Source organism: Knufia obscura (genome assembly GCF_036327395.1).
Source record: "Knufia obscura strain CCFEE 5817 isolate CBS 148926 chromosome Unknown scaffold_22, whole genome shotgun sequence".
NCBI classification, from domain to species: domain Eukaryota; kingdom Fungi; phylum Ascomycota; class Eurotiomycetes; order Chaetothyriales; family Trichomeriaceae; genus Knufia; species Knufia obscura.
Genome location: NW_027042708.1, coordinates 201,649 through 225,227, shown reverse-complemented (window position 1 = coordinate 225,227; position 23,579 = coordinate 201,649). Strand labels below are relative to the sequence as shown.

Here is a 23,579-nt window from a genome sequence, read left to right as displayed (position 1 = left end):
TTACAAGCTGTGTCGATGTGAAGGTTCCGAGCAGTGAGATCGCGATGGAAGCAGTTATCAATCCTGCATTCCAATGTGGTTCTAGCTGTCGCATGTCGCAGGTTGTCCTTGTCCAGCCCTGCGTGATGGATAGCGCCTCTGATGATGTTGCTACCACTTGGCCAACAGCCAGTAAGCCTTACAATGAGCCTGCTCGACGGTCATACTGCGTAGCTACACCAGAGTCGCGAGTCTCAGGGAGCGCACTTTTCCAAGTTCTTTCGTCAGCCCTGGGTAAGGGCTTTGTTGCCGCGAAAGGAAGCACAAACTGTATTTGTCGGCCTGCCGTATGATCGCTTGACAAGGAGAAGGTTTTGATGGAGGGCTTGGTACAGGCAGTAGTCGTTGCTGGCAGATGGTATGAAGTCACTTTTCGTTGCGACAGCTTAGGTTTGACGTGTGAATGTAGGCCAGCGTTCTGGGCTCGAGAACGCCCCCAGCCACGTGGTAGCGAATAGGATTTTGGCCGGTGGTCGGCTCCATTTGCACTCCGTCGGCGCTGGAGAATAAGCTTTTAGGCGGGGTGGTGTAAGCCCGAACTGGATGAACATGTTCGTGAAAACAACATCTGCCTCATGTGCATCCCGATCTCACCGATACTGTGCGCAGGGCGTGCTGTACCCTGATACGTGAATCGGAGCGAAAAGAATGAGAAGGCAGTAATGCGCGCGTAGACAAAGATTTGTTCAATGCGGCGAGGACATACATTAATCAGAAGCCTAGGTTCGAGAGTGGAAAGCGAAACGTTACAAATTAGCTCGACATGGATCCCCAGCTGTGAAACTAGCCACAGTCTCGACCTCGGCGCTGGGTCATGGCGTCTCTCCTCCTGATGCAGCTTGTGAAAGTGTCTTACATAAACTTTTCTACCACCGCGGCAACAGCTTCAACATCCTCAAAGCAATGCCAATGTCCAACATCAGGCAACATCGCCAACCTGCTTCTCACCAACATCCCATCTAGCTTCTCTGCCCATGTCTTCGGACTGACCTTGTCCTCTTCGCCCGCAACAATAAGCACTTCGCTCTGCAATTTCGCCAAATCGATATGCAAGTCCTTCGCCGATGCGAGAGCAGTACATCCTTTCGCATACCCTTCTGGATCCTGCGCAAGTAGACTCATCTGCACCGCATTGAAAGCCACTGGCCTCTCTTTCTTCGTCTTCGCACTTGTCGCAGCCGTCGAGACAGCTACCGCAACGTTCCTCATGCCTTCAGCTCGGACAGTCGCAGCACGCTTGATGCTTGCATCGTACCCTGCTTGAGGCAATGGACAAGGCGGAGGACCAATCAACACCATCCGATGAGCAAGATCTGCATGCCGTGAAGCGAACAGCTCCGCCACTAGACAGCCCATGCTATGTGCGACGATCGTGACATTGTCAGTCTGGACACCAACTGATGAGATCAGCTCATGTAGATCATCGGCGAGACTTGAGATCGTAATGACACTGCTCGCACTTGTCGGCGAGAGTCCATGCCCTTCAATGTCGTACAACAAGCATGTACATTGAGCCTCATCGAGACCGAGCTTGGCCAGCAACGGGCTGAAGAAAGATTTGTTTCCGCCAAGGCCGTGGATAAAGACGATCGTCTTCTCACCCGAACCAGTCTTTTGCACATCAAGTCGCTTCCCACTGGGCAATGAGAACAGACCGAGACCACCCAAATTGAGGTTGTTGATGGGTATACTTGATTCCTGCTGCACACGCTCTGCGACGGCATTTGCAGCACCAGCCTCAGAGACCTTGTTCCGCAGAGTACCAAGACCAGTCACAGAGATTTCGACCAGATCTCCCGCTTTGAGGAACTGCGGTGGCTTCAGGCCAAAGCCTACACCTGCTGGTGTTCCTGTGGCAATGATGTCCCCAGGCCGAAGAGTCTGAGATTCGGAAAGCGTCTTGATCAGCACCGGTATCGAGAAGATAAGATCCTCAGTTGACGATTCCTGACGCTTCTCTCCATTCACATGAGTCGTCACAGTCAGAACTTTGGGCAGCCTATCCGCTGGCACAGCTATCGGACCCATCGGACAATATGTATCGGCCGACTTGCCAATGTAGAACTGCTTGTGATCTCGCTGTTTCTCTCTAGCAGTCACGTCGTTGATGATAGTGTACCCCCAGATGTGATCCGACGCCTGCTCTTCTGGTATCTTGAATCCAGCTTTGCCAATGATAACTCCAATCTCTCCTTCGTAGTCGAGAGTGCTCGTGAAATCTTCGTGCAGGAGAATATCTTCTTCGTTCGCGATGATGGAGGTGGCTCGTTTCGTGAAGACGACGGGATGTGAAGGTATGTCGACTTTGTCGGAAGAATCATATCCACTGGCGTTGAACTCTCTCGCATGTTCCGAGTAGTTCTTGCCGATTGCGAGGATGTCTCTGCCAGAAATGGGAGGGCGAATGTTCACGCTGTGCAAGTCAGTCACATGCTCCTCAGCAATGTCAGCATGCTTACCTATCAGTCAATTGAAAAGCTTCTCCACCAGCTATGATCTGCTTCTGACCAATTTCTATGGCCTGGTACATGTTCTCAAGAGGCGTACCGCTTGCGAAAGAGAGCGGCGTAATAGTTCCTGCTTTCGTGTCAAGATGGCCTACCCCCGTCCTGTTTGTGCCATCGTCAAGGGCATAAGCAACATAATTTGTCATTGGCTCGGCCTGGGGTTCGACAGCTTGAGGTATCTCCGTTCGAAGGAACTCCTTGTAGCTGGCTTTGTGGATTCTGCCGTTAATCATGATAACGTTCAGCTTGTCATGGTCCTGCAGAATGGAGACATCTTCGACCGGATTGCCGTCGACAAGTACGCAGTCAGCATAATAACCCGGCTTGATCTTTCCGAGCTCTTCTTCTCGCATGAACAGTTTCGCAACACCTGCGGTAGCTGCCACGATAGCTTCCATCGGCGTAAAGTCCAACAGCTTCACGAAGTGTTCCAAGTCTTTGGCATAGGTACCATGTGGCGTCCATGCGAAGCCATAATCACCTCCCGGCAACACTGTGATGCCCCTTCGATGCATCTCCTTCAAACCCTTGATGGCAGCGTCAAGCTCTTTCTTGTAACCAACCTGCTCCGCCTTCTCGAAAGAGTAGCCGAAAGCGCCAGCTTCGTAGATTGTCGCAATCAACCAGTTGATGCCTGGTGCCACCATGTGCTTCGTCTTGTTCTTGTCGAGCATCTCCATACCCTCGTCGTCAATCCAAGAAGCATGGTAAATGATGTCGACTCCATGCTTCACACATTGCTTGACACTGTCTCGGGCTCTCGCATGAGCACACAGCCGTCGTCCATGTCGATGTCCCTCATCAACACAGGCTGCTGTCTCTTCATCAGTGAAGTAGCAATCCTGCGCATCTCTTGTCTCCGTGATTTGTTCGCCGGACATGCTGAGTTTGATCTGGTCAACTCCGAGCTTGACATGGTGTCTGATGACTTCCCGCATTTCTAGTGGCCCAGATGCAAATGCCGTAATGCCAGGTACTAGCTCACCATCTGGCACTGCCATTTCCTTGCCGTTAGCAAGGTATCGAGGACCTGGTAGGTTGCCTTCGTTGATTGCATCTCGGACAACAATATCTAGTCGTTCTTTGGCTGAGGCGGCTCCGAAGCACATTGTGTAGCCCGAATCCAGATATGTTTGTGCCGATCTTGCTGTCAGCAGTGTGTGCTCTTCAATTCCCAGACCTCCCAGCTTGCCAAGGTCTCCATTGTTCCATGAGAAATGCACATGAGCATCACCAAGGCCACTCATAAGTGTTCGACCTCGACCTTCCACTCTTCGTACCTTCGTGTCTTTGACTAAGGAATTTTTGTTCGGTACAGAGCCCACAAACTTGATGCGTTCGCCTTCGATGTACACATCACCATGAAAGGGGTCCGATCCTGTACTGTCAATGATATTCACATCTGTGAACAAGATCTTCGAGTCAGGACTTGTGCCCTTGATCTCGTACTTTTTCGGTGTCAAGGACTTGTCGAACTGGACAAGGTCATGGGGATTCATCGTATCGACTTTGTGCTCGCTGAAGCCGTTCAGCATATTGCCGGATGTGTCAACTGCAACAGGTGCCATGGTGGTGAGTGGCTAGTCGACAGCAGATGGCGATTGCTGCAGAGGCAAGACGAAGAATAGCATCGAGCCATCTTTGCGGCGTGCAGTGCTTTTGAGAGGTGCGCAGTGTATTGTCGACCTGCATCGCAGGCATTGCAGATCTGCTTCTCCACGAAAAGTGTAATGCGGAGAAGGCTCAGAAAAGGGTGAAGGACCAGAACCTGGGGCAGCACTATGCCTATCTGAGCTCTCTCCTCACATATTTGCAGTACCGACGTCCCTCGAGCAAGCTTCTTGCATGGTTTGATTGGACGATTCAATGATTCCGGACGATCTTGATCAACCAGCCTCGATTCCGCACCAATCTAGAGATCAGGTCGTAAAGCGTGACGCGTACGACGGTCCGGAGGGAGGGAAAACATGCGGTCGTCTCGGAGCTTTCATTCTCGTTGATTTGAATTTCGCCAATCCGACGACATGGGTAAGGTGTCGATTCAGAGGTCTTTTTGCTCGACGAGTGGGACGCAATGGACTAAGACCTCAAAGCTGGTGCTTGACAGGAAGGATGATGTACTGTGCCGCTCCGCTTGTGAAGGCGAGACGCAGCTCGAATCACGAATCTTCCTTCCACAACGACGGGACGAGGAGCGATCAAATGCGCTTCCAGAGGTGCCAGCCTCTCAGAGCATTTCCCCTTTGCATCCACGACATATACCAGACTGCAAACTGCCTTTCGTGCCTGCTGAAGAAGTCACGAAACGGGACGGCAAAGAAGGAGCAAAACTGTGTTCGTGCCATGTACTCAAGGGTCGTCGACTACTAACCAATGCAGGGATCGTTGTCGATGGCATCGTGCTTGATTGTACGTATTTCAAGAAGAAACACCCGGGCGGAAAGGCTATCATTGAGAGTTTCGGTGGACAAGACTGTAGCTGGCAGGTGTGTCGCATGCTGAGAGCATCTTCGTGTTTAGCTGATTGTTTCATAGTGGTGGTCGTTCCATTCACAGGAGATCATGGAGAAACACGGACGCCTGTTGCGGGTGGCAAGGACGACTGGTGTGGGCAACCCACATGCTAAACCTGCAAGACAATTCTTCAAGCTGAAGACCATCGGCGAACAATGGTGAAATGACGTTGCCGGACGCTGCTCGGTTGGTGCACTGATTTGCTGCTGGCATATTGCCCATATGAGCTGCCGATCACCGCCATCAAGTTCTAAACATCCACAATTTCAAATCGTACAAGCAACGAACATCGAGTCTCCTGCCCTTTCAAATTGAGCATCCTGATGAACACCCACTCATCTCGCTGCACATAAAGCAGTCGCACCGCGTTAACCGCAAATATCGGATTGGAAGCGAAGGAGTCGTCGCTCTTGATCAACAATCTTAAGAACACAAGCTCATCATCATCGTACTCCCATTCTAAGACCTCATCCCAGACCGGATCTTTGCTTGGTGAGTCCTGGGCTTGACGAAGCAAACCCGCGAGTTTGTGCTGTTTGTAGGTCGCAGTCTTTCGTTTTGGTGGATCCGACGCGAGCGCAGAGTGTGAAGGATCAACGAGCGTACAAGTAAGGTAAGGCTTGGTATCGCTTCCGTCTTGCTCACGATCGGCAGGAACCGGTATATCGGTGGCGCCGGCAACATGTAGACGTAACTTCTTCTTGCGTCGAGCGGTCGGAGGACCACCCCGAAGCTCAGCAGGCTTCAAGACATAACCATCCGTCCCAGTGAACAGTGCTTCATTCAATTGCATGCTCGCACCGAATGTCTGCCAATTCAGGGCGCAGACCTGCGCACCTGCCGCCCAGAACGGTATAGGATTAAGGTTCGCAGATGAGATTCGAGTGCCCTTCGGGAAGACACGCATGAGATGGTTTGAATTGTGGTCACAGATCTTGGTCAAGTGGTGCGGCAGATGGGCCATCAGACCGGTCTCGGAGACGTTGATGAGAGGATGGTGCGGCGAGTTTTCCAGAACGCCCTTCTCAAACCAAGCATTGTTGGGCGGTTTGACTGATTGCGCGTAGATGCCGAGATCTGCTAGCGATGGGATGATGACTGTGGCATCTGTTGCATCCTTCTTCTTTTTCTTGTATTCACGACGAGATTGTTTTGCTTCTTCATCTTCAGAATCGGAGCTGTCATCGTCGCTTTCAGGCTCTCCTGGGAAGTGGTACTCAACAATCACAGCGACTTTCGATCCCAGCTCTGCAAGAGTGACATGCTCACCTGTGCCCTGCTGCTCATCTGTACCCTTGTCGCGCACCGCCTTGCTCAACAGTCGATTGCCGAGGGTTTCGTGCATGATGTCTACCATGCGTTGTTGCCCATGAGCACCACAATGGTTTTCGAGGGAGATCAGGATTGGTGCGGCGCGGTAGCCTCGTTCGTCGATTTCCTTGGTCGACTCTTGGTCTACGACATTTCGGATGGTTTCGCAAACAGTGCGGAAGGGAATATTGGAGGTGAGGGTGTAGCCATGAGTGACCTTCGGCTCATCCTTATCGTCCCCATCCCATGCATCAATTTCGACGCATCTTGCACCAGCCTGAAGTGCTTCTTCATAGGCTTCGGCGGAAGAGCTGCCGTAAAGTTGATGAGCGAGCAAATATGTGTTGTGGCTAGAGCTGATGAAGTAGTCCGGTAGGCAATGAGAGCGATCGGTGAGCTCAGACGGCACTATGGCATGGGGCTTGTGGAGAATGGCACGCAGAGCGTCAGAATGGCTGTCCGGAGTAACAACGGCGGCTTCTTCCTCGGGAAGGATGCTCTTCTCTACAAGGAAGGACTTGAGCGCAGGACTGACACGTAGTTGGTCGATGGTAGCAGTATCACGACCAGCGTGACCTCCACCTGCTAGAGTTTTGCGATCAGTCGCTTCTCCAACATCTTCATCGTCTTTCACCTTCGAGCTCGCGAAGGGATTGAGCTTGGAAAGACGGGATGAGACAACATCCATGGTGGTGTTGATTTCTTCTTAGCATTGCCAGGAGATGGCTTCGATAAGTGATGCGGAAGTATTCATGGCTGTTGGCACGTCATTGTCAGCTTGGCTGGTTCGGGGCCCTATTATTATCCTTCACGTGCGAGCGCGTCGCGACCGCGTTATCGTTTAACCTTCCTAAACAGTGTCCAGAGACGACCGTCACAGAGCAAAGGGTTCATCACTCCTCACACTCCATTCTATCTCTATTTTGATGCTCTGAGCATGCGTCAGCCGATTGACGTGGCCCGATATCACATCTCGTGGTCGCCCTCTGGTCATATTCGCTATCGTTCGATGTCCTGACCCGCGATCCCACTCTCTGCGCTTACATCGCTCGCTGTTCGAGAGCCCCCGCATTAGCTGAAGTCAGTTCCGTGATAGCCCAAGCGGTGTCAGAGAAGGACGAGGCATTCATGTCAAGAGGATGCCGCGCAAAATCCTTGGACACCTCCGAAGAAGAGCATCCGGGCCATTATCATCCACTGGTGGAAATACCAGAATTCATGTTGTATCTGGATTCAGAACCGCTGCATCGCTTACATGACGTTCGTTCCATCTCCCGTGACTGCACACCGCCCAGCTAGCAATCTCATCCATGGACTCGATTCGATGTCGCCGTCTGACCTTCCGGAAGCGCTCAGGCCGTCCCAAGATCATTCTTGTCATCAGACTGCGCCTCAAGCCCGAGTGATTGGCTTTCGCTCAAGGCATCGCACCAACACTGATATGTGTGATCGGAAAACCGAGGCCCTCTTGCCGTCCATCTCATTCCGCTGCCCCTCGCCACGGTCGAGAATGCGATGTGATTCGATTTTCTCTCGGTTGATCAATTCACTAACCACAAAGGCCACCACCCAGCGAACGAACAGCACACCATGACCCGTACAGTCAGGCAACACTGACCTTAACAGCCAGCATCGCCTGCAACCCCATCTCTAACCACGACTCGAACCCCACCGACATGGACTAGGGTGAACTATTGGTGCGCTGCTGCACGATCAGCGGGGAAAGAGCAAGAGGAACAAGCAGGATGGCGAGACTGGTACGTATGTTATGGGCGAGAACAAACAGAGCCACAGCAGCGGGGGCAAGAATTGGGACAGAAAATATCAGCCATCTGGGTTGAGCCACATCGAGCAGTTGCTGCAGAAGAAAAGGAGAGGTCTGCCCCACCACGCATCGAGCAACGTATGATCAGTCAATAAGAATGGTTACAAATCAATCGTGAGCACAGGTTCGATTCGAGGCTGCGGTCCAGCCATGCCAGCCTACTGCCACTTCAACACAGCCTTGATAGTCTTGCCCTTGAAAGCTTTCGCATAGTCGTTGCCACCATAAAAGGTGATCAATTCGTCCACCGGGAATTTACCCGCGGCGTGCTGTTCGATGAGGTAAGAAATCAACTACATTCAACATTAGCACTTGTCCACACTTTAAGGAATCTGCTCACCTTCTCAGGTACACTGTCACCTTCACAGCACCCCACATACTGTCGTCCTAGCATCAAATGGTTGAAGATGTCTACAGGCACTTGTGTTCCGGGAGACGGGGCACCAACGGTAGCAGCTTTACCACGCGATCCGAGAGCCTGAATCATCTGCTCGACTACCTTCGCCGCACCGGTACAATCGACCGCTCGCGAAACACCGGTAGGCGGACAAATCCCCTGAATCTCCTTCACCACATCCACGTTCTTATCGGACGCCAGTATCGTATGCGTAGCACCAAGCTTCTGCGCCAAAGCTAGCCGCTCAGAGCTCAGATCAATTGCAATGACCGGATTCGCACCTCTCAGCTTACCAGCCATGATCGCCGCCAGACCTACGGACCCAGCACCGAACACCGCCAGGCTTTGACCCGACTGCACATCAAGCGTGTTGAGCACAGATCCAGCTCCGGTTTGAATACCACAGCCTAGCGGCGCAAAGAGCTCAAGCCTCGTCGACGATGGTACCTTCACCATACTGGCACCAGCAATGACCGCGACTTTGGCGAAGGAGCTCTGCCCGAAAAAACTGCCATACAATTTCTTCCCACCATTGGACAGGCTGAGTGGCTGAGTGCCGTCGGCTCGACGTCCACCGAAATTCAGCTGGCCAAAAGCGTGGCAGTATGCTGGGTGAGAAGATGTGCACTCTGAACATTTGGAACAGTGGTTGAAGCTAAGAAGAACTTTGTCGCCAGGAGAGAGATGTTTCAGCTCAGACCCAGCTTCCAGAATCGTGCCGGCGCCTATCGTCACTGTCAACACTTGTCAAGGTTAGGATCGAGGTTACCGCCCACCTTCATGTCCGAGCACGTTTGGAAACTCTGCCGGCAGAGTCCCATCGATACAAGAAAGATCTGTGTGGCAGATACCAGTTGCTTCGATCTGCACTAGGGCCTCATTTGGTTGAATATCATCGAGTTGAATCGACTCGAGCGTGGGTTCTGCATTGAGCTCGTGAGCGACGAGACCTTGCGTTGTGGTAGGCATGTTCAACAGTCGTGCTTCTTGGGTATCAAACTACTGCCTAGTGCTCGAGTCGGGGGTTGTTAATACAGCTGAGACAAGGGCATCATTTTGATAGAAACATGCCTCAGAAGAGCTTGCATGAGCAGACACTCCATATTCTCCATACTGCCTAGACCTCGAAGCGTCATTTGGCCGAGCTTTATTCAGACGGCAATCGAGCACGGCTTGAGATGCATGATGGTGGAGGGGTGGTCGGCTTCGGGGACAAGCACTTTAGTCAAGGTCTAGAGAAAGGAAGAGCTCCATGAGATGCTTCTTCCGAAGATATTCCTGGCATCAGACCACAACAAGTAAGGCTGCAAGCAGACCAAAATACTAGCCACCACGTTCCTGCGTGCGACGCGACCGACATCTGTTGAACATGCGTATGCTTGAGTGCGGGCCACTTCCGGGGTGCGGAGATGACATGGGGGAGGGTGGATCAAGATTAACGAGACTTCGGATATGTACCTCGGACCGCCGCTACGCTGTAACAGTAGTGTCTAGAGCGCAATTATGTCAACCGTATCTGACCTCGTGCCGGACCTGCCACTCCTGCCACTCCTGTTAGTCTTCCCAGATCTTACCGCGTCTTCATATTCATTCAAGGCATATCACGCCGTGGAAGAGAAGACGTTGTTTGTAACTACAGTCATGTGATCGATGGACAGATTGCCACTCGGACCTCAATTCTACTTCTTTTATTTCTCGTGATGGCTGAATCCAAGTGGTCCAAATTCTGCATATAAACTTGGCGCTGTCAGGTTGTCAATTGTGTACTTCCACCATCTTGATACATGCTCCTACGTTGTTTCCACACACGCCGTTCGAGATATCCATCTCACAGGTAGACATCTCGAGAACAAAGCGCAGACCGGCGCAACATTCACGAAGTCGTCGACGTCTTTGCACCTAGCGATATTAGAGTTCAACAACCAGGAATGCATAGTATGGACGTGACAGGCGGTGTGCGGCACTATCATCTTGAACTATTGCACGAATACGATCCCTTGAGATCTTTGATGGGCTCTTGTACTACGAAGTTTAGGTCCAGGCTCTACTAGAATCAAGATGCACCACATCTGGTGAGACCAGATGCTGTCAAAGACGCTCCTCTGCTTTCCACTGCTATGGTTCTTCAACCCCAGGATGTCCTTGAAGTTGCTCTCCGCATTACCCGCCACGAGCTGGTCTCTATCTCAATTCTTCGTTCGTCTTGCTATGGCGGCCTCCAATGGCTCTCTCAACCTCTTTTCAGGCAGCCAGTGTGCTGATCCGAACCCTATGCGCATTAATGGGACTCTAGGCGGTATCTGTACGCAGATCGAAGCATCATTCTGGTCATTCAGCATCAATACCTTGGACACTGGATGTACTGGTACGTCGGACACAACTCCCTCACATTTGTATGAAAGACTTGAGTATGGACGATAGAAGACTGATTGCGCCATAGTAACCGTCTACGACCGCAACAACCAATATTGTGGAGAAGGTCGTAGAGTCCCGATTTTTCCAGATCAATGCATTGGAAACGATACCTCTATCAGCCAATTCACGGTCGACTGCCCCGGAACGGACATCACTCCGACGTCGCCAGCACCCACTCCCACCCCTGAAGCATCCACATCAAACGCAGTACCACCGTCTTCGACCAAAATAGCTGTTGGGGTTGCCGTTCCCGTCTGTGCGATCGCCTTCATCAGCATCATGGTATGGCTGTTGATCATCCGGAGTAGGCGTACGAATGCAGCGAAACAGGAGCCTGCGCCACCTTATGCTGAGGTAGAAGGTAAGCCAGCATACGCCGAAGCAGACAGCGAAGCGATCCGGCAGAGGCATAAAATCGATGGTGGGCCGAAAAGGCAGAGCAGAGTGATCGAGCTCAACGGAGATTGGGCAGGTAGTGAGCTGCAGGGCACGACCGCCGCTAATACATCTGATAGCGGTGAGAGGCAAGTGGATACCCGAGCAGACGTGATGATGAGACCTGAGCAGCAGGAGTATTGGTACTGAGCATGGACGAGCTCCACATCCTATCAAGCTGGCCGCCGATGTGTGCCAGAAGCACCACTGGAGATCTCCTGGAACATGGTTTTGAGGCAGGCAGGCGGTTCGGACGTGGGAGACTTGGGTAGAAAATGGCTCGAATACCTATGACTGTCGCGGAAGCATGGTATCTCAGGCCGGTGCTTGAAACATCAGACTTGCTGCTTGGTGCGAATTCGTGAGCAACGTAGCTAGCCCGTATTCATTGAGGACCACCGATGAAAGTAAGACTGTGCTCAAGACTGGGTGGTCGCCACTGATCTCGTTCATTCAAAGTCCTTCACATAGAGCTGGGTTATGCGGAAGCGTGAACTACATCGCAGATCGGACAAGGGATTCGCATGGTTTGAAAAGTGAGCTCAATACTTTGACACTACATTCCTCGCCAGTGCACCACTGGTGACTGCTACTCTCGATGCCGGTCGCCATCCTGCTAGTCTGGTTGAGACGTTGTTTGTCCTTCACCGTCATGGCGCTCAAAGCCTCGCAATTTGCCATCTTCGATCGACAGAAAGATCCTGCCCTTTGCTCTGTCCGAGTTCGAACTTAGTGCCTTCTGTTGGTGCTCGTCCATCATCTCTTGTTGCAATCGTGTATTGTTGGCCATTACTTGGTCGTACACTTGCAGGATTTTGTCCCAGTCGATCGTGGCTCTGGCTGTCGTCAGCTGTAGTCGCATCTCGTGAATGTACCTCTGCACTCGAGCAGGAAGTGCGATGACGACGAAAGGTTCACTCTCGACAGCAGTGACCGACTCATTGCGGCCGGAAAGATGCCGACGGTCAGTTCTCGGACTAGCACTCCATCTGTAGCACCAACAAAGTTCCCTCGTGCTCCTTGACCTAGTAAACAAGGGGTGGAGTGCTGCCATCTCGGCGCGGCCGTCACGAATATGTAGCTCCCCTTCACGTTCGGGAACGCCAAGGTTCAGCTTCTTCGCAGCTCTCTCCACATCCACGACCTGTGTCTCGGTGTCGGCCCATGTTCTTTTGCGCGTCTGAACATGCACATCTCGTGCATCGTCCTGTTTACTGCTCGCGTCTACTGGCACTGAATTCTGTGGTACTGGTGGGGCTTGTGACAGATCAGAAGAGATACGGGCGAAGGTCTGACCGCTGAGACGTAGAGGTAGAGTCATGGAGGTATTGCTTTGCTTGTCGTCGGGCATGAGGTATTGATGGTAGTACTGGCCATCTTGGGCCTGGCGTTGCCCATTGGGAGTCGCAGGCTGACTGTGATGGTTGAGCACGACTTGTTCACCCATGTTCGATCTGCCTGTCAACGCTGGGAATATGGCTAGAGAAGTCAGAGTAGATAAGTAGTTTTGGGACACGATATTCAACCTCTGACACGCAGGTCTGTACCGCTGAGCCAAGCAGATGAAGCTGCCTCAAATGATCTTCACACAGTAAGTTTGGTTTGAGATCGCAATCAGCTTGAGTTCTTGCATCAAGCCGATTGATTTTTATCTCTTCAAAACAGCAAACACACCTGCAGTCACCACAAATATGTTGCCGCAGCTTCAGATATCTCTGCTCTTACCTGCCAGATATGCTATCGGAAGAATATTTGCTATTCTCGTTGCAAACACCTGACTCTCTTCTGCCAAAGGAAATGGATGACCACCAACTCAAAGTTAGCACAGCCTTGCTCCATCGTGTTGTCATAACCTGCGCTTAGTATCAGGAAGCCTCCCTCCGCAATGGATGCATCACCTGGCCAACCTCATCTGTAACAGCATTGCTCAGTGTTCGCAGGATGATGGTCTCTCGAGAAGTGGATGGATGTCGCCAGTCTGTCCTGAAGCAAGATCACGATTGAGGATCGGGTGCGCAGAGCTGAGACAACGTGGCCGCGACGAGCATATTTGGCAATCGATTGTGACAACATGATGCCCGCGAAGGCTTTCTTTTCATGAAGCTCATTGTGATCTTCGCATGATCTCTGGGTGTGCTGCTAGCGACGTGTGAGACTTCCCTCACACGAAAAGCAGTGTGGGAGCGAGGGAAGCTGCGCTCAACTTTCAGCATTTGCCGTCTTCTCTGCCCTACAACGGTGTACAATGAGAACTAGATGCGCTGTCGAAGCTGTAGAGCTCCGGTGTCCTGTAAATGAGTTTGCTCAACCTTGTGGTGTCTTTGGGATATGTCATTTCAAGACACAAGCACGTCTCGAAGACTATGGGCAAATATTCCTCACCAATATACTTCGATACCAGGACGTTTGAACAAGTCACGCCCATCATGCTCAATACATCCTACAACCATGTCCATCTAAGATTTCCTTGCATTTGGGCCATGTCGCTTCGAGCATTATCACATCAACCATCTGTCATCTGAGTCAAAGCACCCAGCTTCAGTGCAGCGCCAAGCTCGTTCTGGGCTCCTTTGGCGACTTCCATGTCCTCGGCCACGAGCAACATTAAGAGTCCAAATCACATCAGCTTTGATATCTCCCACAGAAGTTCCGACGCCCTCAATCGACAGGACACCGGATCAAGCTCCTCCTGGCCGGTGACCCCCTGTGAGGCAGGAAACGTATTCGTCTGTCCAACTCAGAAGCCCTTGCTCTAACACGGGCGGCGTGTTGACCAAAAGCTCTACAAGTTCAGACGGTGAAGCAGCACGCGCGATTTGGACTTGCGCTGATAGTTACGACTCGGGTCACGGCTGTTGCGCTGACGAGGGTTACGGCTGCCAATTGAATGCTACCATTTGTGACCATCGAGAGGCAGCTTGCCATAGTTCGCGACAAGGAAGACTGACATGTTCCTCGAGCCTCTGCGTCCTCGCAGCACGAGCCGGCCCGCAATCAGTGTGTGATGCAACCAATATGTTAAGTGCAGCCCACCACTTTCCCCGTGCGCTGTTGAGTGGCTTGCAAGATGAAGCAGCGTTGCAATTGGTGGTAGCAAATGGTGCAAGCAAGTTTGAACTCAGCAATTCCACAAGCAAAATCTCCTTCAGCCAGCGGCAGGCCTCTCTTGACATCGAGTCACCCGCAACATCGGGGCCGCAGGGTAACAGTCTCAAGTCCGTCTTTTCCCCTTCTATGAAGGCTGTTTCTTTGCGGATCCTAAACCCGCGCTGTGGTTCTCAGCAAGCATGATCGGTCTGGAGAAGCGGGATACAACCACGGGAGCGGGATGTCAAGCTGTTTGTACCCGTGTTCCCACAACCCGCGGCAACACCTGAAACACCTGGCTCAGCATCCCACCCAGCAAGGTCGCGGAGTTCATGCCACTCAACATTGTGTGTATCATCCCAGCGGACCGCCTCACGTCTTTCGACCTCCAAGATGCCACTGCTTCACCGTCAAAAAGCAGTGGTGGCAGCAACGACGCCAGGACAAAACATCGGTCTATGTATATCACCTTCTCACAATGTGACAGATTCCTCGCATGTCACCGACCTACGAGCAACGTTGCAGTCATGCCAGGCTGTTGTCACTGCAATGCGCAGCCAACATGAGTCAGCGGCTAGATCTCGAGTATAAGATGGCATACGAATCACCTCCCTGGCGGTTTGAGACGGCAACAGCACGACAGCCTCAAACAACAGAATCGTGAGTCTACCACTACCAGAGTACGAATCAGTCACAATCAAGAGTCCATAAAGCAGCGAGCAGAACTCCTTGAAACACCAGTCAAGACTCGTTCCTCCAACAATCACAAAGATGATGCTCAAAGCTGTAAGCAGCCAATGATCAAAACTGATAGAAGCACTGCTAACCGGCATCTCGCAGTCCATTGCTACGGCCATACTGGCGACGCTGGCGTCTGCCGCACCGGTCTTCAACAATGCACGCTCTCCAAAGATCCAGGACGGCTCTGTTGCTGATGTCGCTGCCTCGCAATATCTCCAATTCTACGGCGACGGGTCCGCCGATGCTGGCTGGCCCGAGAAGTCTTCCTGGATCGACTTCCAGACGATGTACGTCAATACCTACCTCCATCCTTCCCTTACCCGAATGACTGTTCTTGATACTGACAGCCATACCCATCCAGGTTCGATACCAATGCAGAACTCATGAAGCAATCCTGCTCGAACAACCAATACGGCGCCGACAACACAGACGACGAAATCGGCATGATCTACTGGGGCATCCAGAATGCCGCCGAGCAGACCCACGTAGACCAGCGATTCATCCTCGCAGTCATCATGCAGGAGTCAGGAGGCTGCGTCCGAGTCCACACCACCCAGAGCTGGGAGGGCGTCCTCAACCCAGGGTTGATGCAAGATCACGCAGGTACCCACTCATGCAACTGGGATGGGAACACCCAGTACCCATGTCCGCAGGAGCAGATCTATGGTATGATCTTGGATGGAACCGCAGGAACTAGCGCTGGAGATGGTCTGGCTGGGTTGATCGGGCAAGCCGTTGCTCACAACCAGGCCAGTGGTACAGGCGCCGATGAAAGCTATGGGCAGGTCTACTATCAGGCGGCTAGATTGTACAATTCGGGCAGCACATCGCCCATATGGAGCGACCTGAATAACGGAAATGGTGCTACGGCGGATTATGCGAACAAGATCGCCAATAGGCTGCTCGGCTGGATCGGTTGATTATGGACCGGCCGATGGCAGTTTGCCATGGGGAACGATAAGGACAGCGACAGAAAGGGTTGATTGAGGACAGCAAGGCTAGCTACTTTCTTCTTTTCAGTTTGTGCTTTGATTCAACATCCTAGTGCAACATCGGGAGAAATGACATCAGCTTCATCTGCGAGACTGCTCGGTATTCGTGGTGAGTCTGCATCGTGACCTCTTGTGTTATTCTTGCTCCGAGCAAGCGCTTCACCCGTATGACCTAGCCTGTTTTCCATACACATCTCATACCTGAGTTCTTACTCCTCTTGTGCCGATACCGTTCGTCCCGCTCACAGCTACTCTTCGAATGCCTGTGGCCACACAAGCATCTTCAATGGTGCTGATTGATGCTGTGCTTGCGGCAGCCAGCCTCCTTCGATGCCATCGAGATCTGCCAACGGCAATTTCCCTTTCCTTACCAGACTTTTGATGAGCCGGTAGGTCTCAGTTGACCACAACCGATGTCGTGCATTAGTCACTTCCTGCGTATACTTAGAGAACTTAGTATCCACCAAATGGCATCGTCCTTCGAAGAATCGCGCCACCCGATCAGCTTGCCTACCACACCCCAAATTCGACAACGTACGAACGTACTCGACAAGTGGCTTGAGTGCGTGCTCAGCAACAGTGGCAAAGCAATAGAGGTCGTATGAGCACGATTGAAAGTCATCCCTGGAGAGCGATTCGTCCGGCAACATCATCACAAGGCCACTGATCTGGGTAGCGAGCCAATCACTCCAACTACGTAGCTTGTCTTCTCCAAGGCCGACTTCGCGTTGTGTCCAACAGTAATCTCGCAGGTACAGCCTGATGTTAGGAGTGGACATCGGAAGACGAGTCAGGTCGATCGGTAGAGAGGCTTGATGTTGGGAAGTGGCATCTGTCATGAGTGCGTGTGCGCAATCGTGGTCTATGGTCGAAGCATCCATTCTTGGCATATGATGCACAGAAGTAGTGCCTGTTGTAGCACTATCGCCTGTCTGGAACTCGGCAATCACCGACAGGCGCGAGTGATTGGGATTGTCGCTTGTTGACAGTCCGGAAGCAGCCTGCACATGCTGCGACGGCCACATTCTGTAATTCCTGCGCACCTTGCTCATACTTTCTGCAAAGCCGGTCGCTTTCTCGTAGTCCTCGGCTCGCCAATCAGGTCTCCAGAAAAGAACATACGTAGCGACAATACCCCAAGCAAGCTGCACAGTATGTCTTAGCTCATTGACTTCACTGGGATCCTCCGAACCAGTATCTCGGAGTCTGTAGAATCTCCATAGCCTGTAAAGCTCCGCTTCGTCCTCTTCCGTCATGACCTCCAGCAAGGTGTCCATCAAGGCTGGTGTGAACCAGGCGACCTGACCGGCTTTGAAGGGCGTGCCACGAAGTCGCCAATCGTGTGGCACGCCACTGAGCAAGTCGCGGTGAGTAACGATCTCTCGAACTTGATTCGATTCTTGCTCTACCACAGGGGTACGTTTCAATCTGTAATATCGCTGCCGGAGAGCGCCGATCGCACGCATGCGCTCGTTCGCTTCCTCTTGGATGATGTTTCTAGAAGTATTGATACCGCTGTCAAAGCCTTCCTGTAGCGCTTTGACCTCGTCTTTAGCCCATCGCCGCATCAAGCCAGCCCGAAGTCCACCAGCCAGATCATCGGGCAATTGCCGCTCTGCTACTGGCAGCTCGGAGCCATCTTGTCTATAGCATTCGTACGGCAGAGGAAGCAGCATCGCAGCTCGTGGCCATGGGCTTTCTAAATGCTGTAGACTCGGAGGAAGTGTAGGATTGCTTGGATGGTCCCGAAACACGCCTTGACCATGCTGCCATGTGTAATGGGTGAGGTGAGGCCTGCCTGCCTGCAGATAGATCAAACAGTAGCCATCGTTTGCTATATGCGCAAAGGCATCGATCCAGAGTTCCAGGTACTCAGAGTGTGTTCCACATAGCTCTTCTGGGTGCGCTCCTCCGCAAGTGCACACAGCACCATGCCAGGATTTCTCTTGTGCCATGCCTCTCGTGTGGGCAGTCATGCTCTGGACAACTTCTTGTAGAGGCGGCTGCGGCAGCATTGGATGGCCATCATGGCGAGGCCTATCACAAGCCTCGTATTCGCGACTTTCAGCTCTGCTTTGGTATTTCTGTAACTGGCCATCCTTGTGCCTTTTTGCCCTGATAGCTTCTCCTTCTCTTTCTTGTCGCTTTGTAGGTCGATAGACGAATCGATGGGCATGATCCTCGAAGATCTGGACTCGCTCGGACATATTCTCAAGATGATCAGCTTTGTCAGCTTCTGGCATGACCTTGAATTCGTCCTTGAAGAAGCCGAACCAGCATTTGCCAGGATCACCGTTGTGCTCACCGGGTATCAGTCCGCCAGTCTCTCCACAATATCGACATCGAGCGCGCGAACTTTCCAGCTGATAATCGCATCTGTCGCAAAATGCTATGGGAGTCGCCATTGCAAATTGGATCTCTCAATTTTGATGTGCGACTGGACTTTGTGGTTTGTTGTGTTGTACAAGCGAATTTGTAGCGGCGACAGCAGACGGCAGCTACACTGACATGAGTACGAAGATGGGCGAGAGATTGGGACGATCATCGGTAGACTGTGTAGTGGAGAGGACTGCGGTTCAGAAGTGGAAGCGCAGATGGTGAAGTTCCGCAACTATTGTCACTCAATCTGCGGCCTTAGTCTTATCCTTCCAACTCGGCTTCACGCCCCGACATACGCTCTCATACTCCTTGAACCTGCGATCACTCACCTCAACTCCAGGCGTCGTAAAGAACATAGTCCAATTCATATCGAGTATCTTCCAAGTGCCTCTACTCCTTTCAAAGTACCACTTATTGACCGGATTATCCTTCCGACTCCTCCAGCAGACACCATTCGGAAAGCAACTCCTCACCATCGCATTGAACACGATATCCGCCACGCCTCCTGCGCCCTGACTTCTCTTCAGCACAGCGAACTTATCGAGATATGGCACTGGATCTGCATCAGGCACATCAGGCGGTGTCTCCCACGTTAATATTGCGCCACCTTCGTAGTTCCCCGCTATTATCACGCCGGCTATTCTGTCGTTGACGCGGCGGAGGTAATCTTCGACATCGAGCTTGCGGCCAAAGCTGTCTTCAATGAGGTACACCAAGCGGGCAAGGTCGATCCGTGGATCAGTGAGCTTCAGACGTGGTAACGTCGCCGTCCACGGAGCCTCAAAGGGATCGGGAAAGATGGTGATAGGCATGCCGCGTTTGACGAAAGAGGAATGGGACGGCAGCGGAAGGGTTTCGCCACTTGGCTCGTTCTTGGTGAGGCGGCCGAGGGGAAGTGAGGATGAATATGCCGGCTTGTCTGTAAGGAGGTTGTGGATGAGAGCATTCTTCTGACGACGCGTTCCGACATTGGAAGGGTCGTGGGACGGCGCACCCACCCGACCGTGATTTGCTGCCTCTTCGTGGGTGGTCATGAGACCGGACGAGGTCGGTGGAAGAAGCTGGAGAGCCCGGTCGAGGAGGTCGAGGTTTGCTAGGTGTGTGATCGCGGCCGGGCTGTCGATCTTTGCTTGCAGCCTCAAGCGCACGGCGTCGTATTCCTGCTCGAGGTTTAAGAAGACGTGTCTGCCATCTGCAGCCCGGTCGTTTGGTATGCCGCCTGCTGAATCGATTGTGATGATGCGGTCCAGAGAGACCCGTTTCTGTGCCTGCTTGATCGCGCTTGAATCTGCTTGATAGTCCTCGGCCTCTGAGGGCTTGATGTTCAGCCCTGCAAACTCTTTCGTGAGGGCGAGCATAGCATCGTTGATCCCAATCACAGCCATCTTCTGCTCATCCTCGTTGTATGCGACGTTAGCAACAACTGGTATCTTGTCCCGCCGCAGTGGTCGCATCAGCAGCTTCCTCTGCGATACTCTAGCCTGACCCGCATTGATAGTGAGAGCATTGTCGACTCTTCTTGCAATATTCCCAAACTCATTGATTGCGTTGACAAGCTTGTCGACCTCTTCTCCGAGTTGAGCTCTGTCTGAGCTGGACGACTCAACGACAACACAGGGCGATATGCTCAGTCGATTGAGCTGAGCCAAAGTTTCTGCAATTCCAGACAACGTCTTCTGCGCCAGACCTGCCGCATCCTGGATCTTGACCAATGCCACATGGAGTGTCTCCTCCTCTTGGAACTCGGCTTCGACAGGTGCAGACTGTGAGAAGACCGGGCTCATCTCAGCCGCCCGACTGCCACGGAAGAGGTTGCCAACATTGACGTAAGATCCAGATACCTGAGCTTGGGCTTTCGTAGGGATAGGTTTTGTCTTTGGAGGGCTCTTCAGTCGGGTGAGGTAGGCTTTCGCATCTCGTTTAGTGGCTGCTGAGCTGAGCAGGTCGGCGAAGAATTCCTGTTGCTATTAGCTTGACCTAACTCTGCTCGTTGCTTGCTCACTCTATCCGCTTCCTTCTGCTGTGCTTGTTGTCCCAAAGGACTGTTTGCGATCTGTCTGGCGTTCTGCTGCTGGCCGTAATGCTTGGTATCCACTGCAGCTGCAGCTGAGGCGTAGCCTCGACCTGTCGTAGTGATTGAATTCCGAGGCCGCTGTGACTTGATTTCGAGAGAGGGAGTTCGGCGGGGTAGGTGTCGACATAGTTGCTGCCCTTCGTGGCAGACCTTGGAAGTCATGTTACGTGCTGTCCCACACGAAAAGTGCAGACGGGTAGCAGGGAAAGAGATGCATGATACGGGCTTCGGATCAATCGCACGTTTGGGTCTGCATATTGAGAGATCTTAATGACTCGACCAGCTCGGTATCAAAGGTTTTGTGTGCTTATGCAGGTACGCGAAGTCGGTAACGAAGAGTCATTCGTTTCGTCGTCACCGCTCTGCTCCAACTCATCGTGGCCGAGCTCGGCCCGAACACTTCAGATGGTGAACGGTAATAAACTACACGCAATAGGGCATTCCTAGATAGGCATGGCAGACATGGCAGGCAACACATTGATGTACGGTAGCTGATTCACAAAAGTCGGTATATCAGGAATAGATTGAAAGCTATATGTGAAGTTGCGGCCTGCTCTGGCCAGCCAAGGTACACAAGCACCACCCTAGCTCCCTTGCTGCCAAAGTCGAGTGCTCGCTCTGGTTCATCAGTAACGCAGATGTCGCCGTGAAGTTCTCCGCCCTCGGCCCTCACCAGCTCCCTTCAGCCCTGGACATAGCCCCTCGTACTGTCGCCGGCCCACAGGAGCACCAGATGAAACAAGAGCTCACGGCTGTACCTTTGTCCTGCATACGAAGTATTCCATGAGCCGCTCTGCAGTGTCGCATCATGTATGTACCTTCTTAAAGCTAAGCCTATGTGTATTGAGCTCGTACCCTATCTGTTGAAATGTTTGTCATTCCCCTCTGTTGCATCTCCATCTCAGTCAAGTTCTTCCACCAGAAGCTCATCTCTGAAAGCCTTGTACTCGACATGATCACGTCTTGGTCTCACCGAAAGCAGGTACGAACGTGGGGTCTGAAGCATTTCCAGGCCAAACACGTTCTGGAAGATTGCCACAGTCACAGCTCGCTTGTTCTCTTTCCTCTCGGCCTCATACCTCGAAGCCAGATGTCTTTCTTTCATGACAGCAGCATGCTCTTGTCTCTGCCGCTGAAACACTCTTGGCCACTCGATAGCCGTGAACTTGAGCGCTACGATCTCCCGCCTGACAAATCCAGGGTGCACGAGCACAATCTTCTTCTTCGTATCTTCGTCGCCAGCATACTGCTCGAGGAGTCGGGCGAAACCGTTGTCAGTGACCGCAGCGAGGAAGATGGTTTGACACTGTGGATTCCTGACGAAAAGATGCACATTCTCTGAGCCAAGGGTCAGCGACTCGATTCTTCTCACGCATACCGCATACGTACCTGAAATTTTCGAATCAGCTCTTTCCTTGCCTCTGCCACAATCCATGTAGTCAAATAGTGGCATGCTTTCGGTGAAGTTTCGAGCAAATTCGCTGAGCTTGCCTGTAGCAAGATGACCAATACGACCTTCTTGAGCACCCCTTCCCTCGACATTGTAGAAGACTCGTGTAGTGACCCTTGACTGCAGTGAGAGGCGATTCTTGTTGCTGATCAAATACTGCTGTACCTCATTCTTGATGGCTTGAGCCGCATGAGCGCCAGGTGGACAGGCTTGCTGTGTAAAGTGATCGAGTGACCAGTGGTAGGCATCTCCATCAACGAGCACAAGAACGAAGGGCGGTGCAAGACTAGACATAGATAAGGACTCGGGTCCGCGGGCTATGACGTCCCCCGAAAGTGATGACTTGAGCACTTGTACTTCGAATTCCAAGTCGCTTCTGGCTTGTCGAACTTTAGTGAGCTCATTGTTACCGTTCGTGAGATGGAGTTGTTGTTGCTGAATCGTGTGGAGGTGCCTTGCTTCGACTTGTTGGGAACGATTTCTCTCAACCACTAATGCGTGTTCGACCGCCTTGATGTGGTTCTTTTGCCCTTGTATATGCTTCAAATGCCGAGTGATGACCGTGCTTTGGTTTGCAACCTCGTTTTGCCACCTGGCGAGTTGTGGTTCAACCTTGCAAATATGGCTCTGCTGAACTTGGCATAGTTGCTCGAGCTCGTCAAGTCGCGCTTTGTCCTTCCTCATAGCCTCCAAGACACCACGAGGTCCATCCAGCGGCTGCTCGACCTTGTCGCCCCGCGAGAAGAGTGTGGTTTTGGCAATAACATACCATAACGCTGCGACAATGAAGCCAACAATGATCGCGCCAGAAGTGAGGAGGAGGTCGAACGCAGAGAAGCTGCTGAAGTTGGAGGCCATACTAGGTATATCATGCAACGTTCCTCGTACAAGCTCGATGGTCGTCCATCCTAAGAAAGAGTGAGACATGTCGGGCGGCCAGATGGTGGCCATGGGATCAGCTGAATTGTACGCGGCCATAATGAAGAGGTAGAGCGTGGCTAAAAACAGAGAGACCACAAAAGAATGTTTCGTAGAATCTGCAAGTTCGACAGCGAGCTTGTGCATGGTAACTATCGTGAGGGCGTTCTGAAGAGTGGTTGTTAAAATTGGCGCAGCGTATTTACGGGTTGGTGAAGTGTCGCAGGTCCTCGCGCCATCTAGCGTTGTCGCGCACGTTTGCGGGTGAAGGTAGGTCGTGTCTTGACGAGTTCTGGTACCTTGAGAATCGAGCTCATGTTGCGCGTAGTTGTCGCGGAATCAGTGCAAAGAGTGTGCGCGTCACGATTGGAGTGCAAACTATGCACTGGCTGCGAGCAGCCTGTACGCTTCCCTTGAAGGCAATGAAGTGAGCGATGGTCCCTTTCGACAGTGCCAGACCAGGCAGAGTACATCTATGTCACTGCCGCCCATACT

The 23,579-nt window shown here is 52.2% G+C and overlaps 9 protein-coding genes across 9 annotated transcripts; 2 read left to right on the top strand and 7 right to left on the bottom strand.

Moving 5' to 3' along the window:
• Positions 1-891: 891 nt before the first annotated feature.
• PMZ80_010973 (uncharacterized protein) lies at positions 892-4,114 on the bottom strand (the record flags this gene model as incomplete). The annotated part of the gene is made up of 2 exons (XM_064879361.1): positions 892-2,452; positions 2,499-4,114. The coding sequence occupies 2 exons, from the start codon at positions 4,112-4,114 to the stop codon at positions 892-894; spliced, it is 3,177 nt and encodes a 1,058-aa protein (XP_064724944.1).
• Positions 4,115-5,310: 1,196 nt separating this feature from the next.
• On the bottom strand, positions 5,311-7,059 carry PMZ80_010972 (uncharacterized protein; the record flags this gene model as incomplete). Its single annotated transcript, XM_064879360.1, has 1 exon — positions 5,311-7,059. The coding sequence occupies one exon, from the start codon at positions 7,057-7,059 to the stop codon at positions 5,311-5,313; it is 1,749 nt and encodes a 582-aa protein (XP_064724943.1).
• A 1,295-nt stretch (positions 7,060-8,354) lies between these two features.
• Positions 8,355-9,562, bottom strand: PMZ80_010971 (uncharacterized protein; the record flags this gene model as incomplete). Its single annotated transcript, XM_064879359.1, has 3 exons — positions 8,355-8,489; positions 8,537-9,318; positions 9,370-9,562. 3 exons carry the CDS (start codon positions 9,560-9,562, stop codon positions 8,355-8,357), a joined length of 1,110 nt encoding a protein of 369 aa, XP_064724942.1.
• Positions 9,563-10,729: 1,167 nt separating this feature from the next.
• PMZ80_010970 (uncharacterized protein) lies at positions 10,730-11,593 on the top strand (the record flags this gene model as incomplete). The annotated part of the gene is made up of 2 exons (XM_064879358.1): positions 10,730-10,958; positions 11,034-11,593. The coding sequence occupies 2 exons, from the start codon at positions 10,730-10,732 to the stop codon at positions 11,591-11,593; spliced, it is 789 nt and encodes a 262-aa protein (XP_064724941.1).
• Positions 11,594-12,059: 466 nt separating this feature from the next.
• PMZ80_010969 (uncharacterized protein) lies at positions 12,060-12,890 on the bottom strand (the record flags this gene model as incomplete). Its single annotated transcript, XM_064879357.1, has 1 exon — positions 12,060-12,890. The coding sequence occupies one exon, from the start codon at positions 12,888-12,890 to the stop codon at positions 12,060-12,062; it is 831 nt and encodes a 276-aa protein (XP_064724940.1).
• Positions 12,891-15,301: 2,411 nt separating this feature from the next.
• PMZ80_010968 (uncharacterized protein) lies at positions 15,302-16,191 on the top strand (the record flags this gene model as incomplete). The annotated part of the gene is made up of 3 exons (XM_064879356.1): positions 15,302-15,316; positions 15,371-15,558; positions 15,633-16,191. 3 exons carry the CDS (start codon positions 15,302-15,304, stop codon positions 16,189-16,191), a joined length of 762 nt encoding a protein of 253 aa, XP_064724939.1.
• A 320-nt stretch (positions 16,192-16,511) lies between these two features.
• On the bottom strand, positions 16,512-18,668 carry PMZ80_010967 (uncharacterized protein; the record flags this gene model as incomplete). The annotated part of the gene is made up of 1 exon (XM_064879355.1): positions 16,512-18,668. The coding sequence occupies one exon, from the start codon at positions 18,666-18,668 to the stop codon at positions 16,512-16,514; it is 2,157 nt and encodes a 718-aa protein (XP_064724938.1).
• A 216-nt stretch (positions 18,669-18,884) lies between these two features.
• Positions 18,885-20,878, bottom strand: ARG2 (Amino-acid acetyltransferase, mitochondrial; the record flags this gene model as incomplete). Its single annotated transcript, XM_064879354.1, has 2 exons — positions 18,885-20,600; positions 20,645-20,878. 2 exons carry the CDS (start codon positions 20,876-20,878, stop codon positions 18,885-18,887), a joined length of 1,950 nt encoding a protein of 649 aa, XP_064724937.1.
• Positions 20,879-21,617: 739 nt separating this feature from the next.
• Positions 21,618-23,144, bottom strand: PMZ80_010965 (uncharacterized protein; the record flags this gene model as incomplete). The annotated part of the gene is made up of 1 exon (XM_064879353.1): positions 21,618-23,144. The coding sequence occupies one exon, from the start codon at positions 23,142-23,144 to the stop codon at positions 21,618-21,620; it is 1,527 nt and encodes a 508-aa protein (XP_064724936.1).
• Positions 23,145-23,579: the final 435 nt, after the last annotated feature.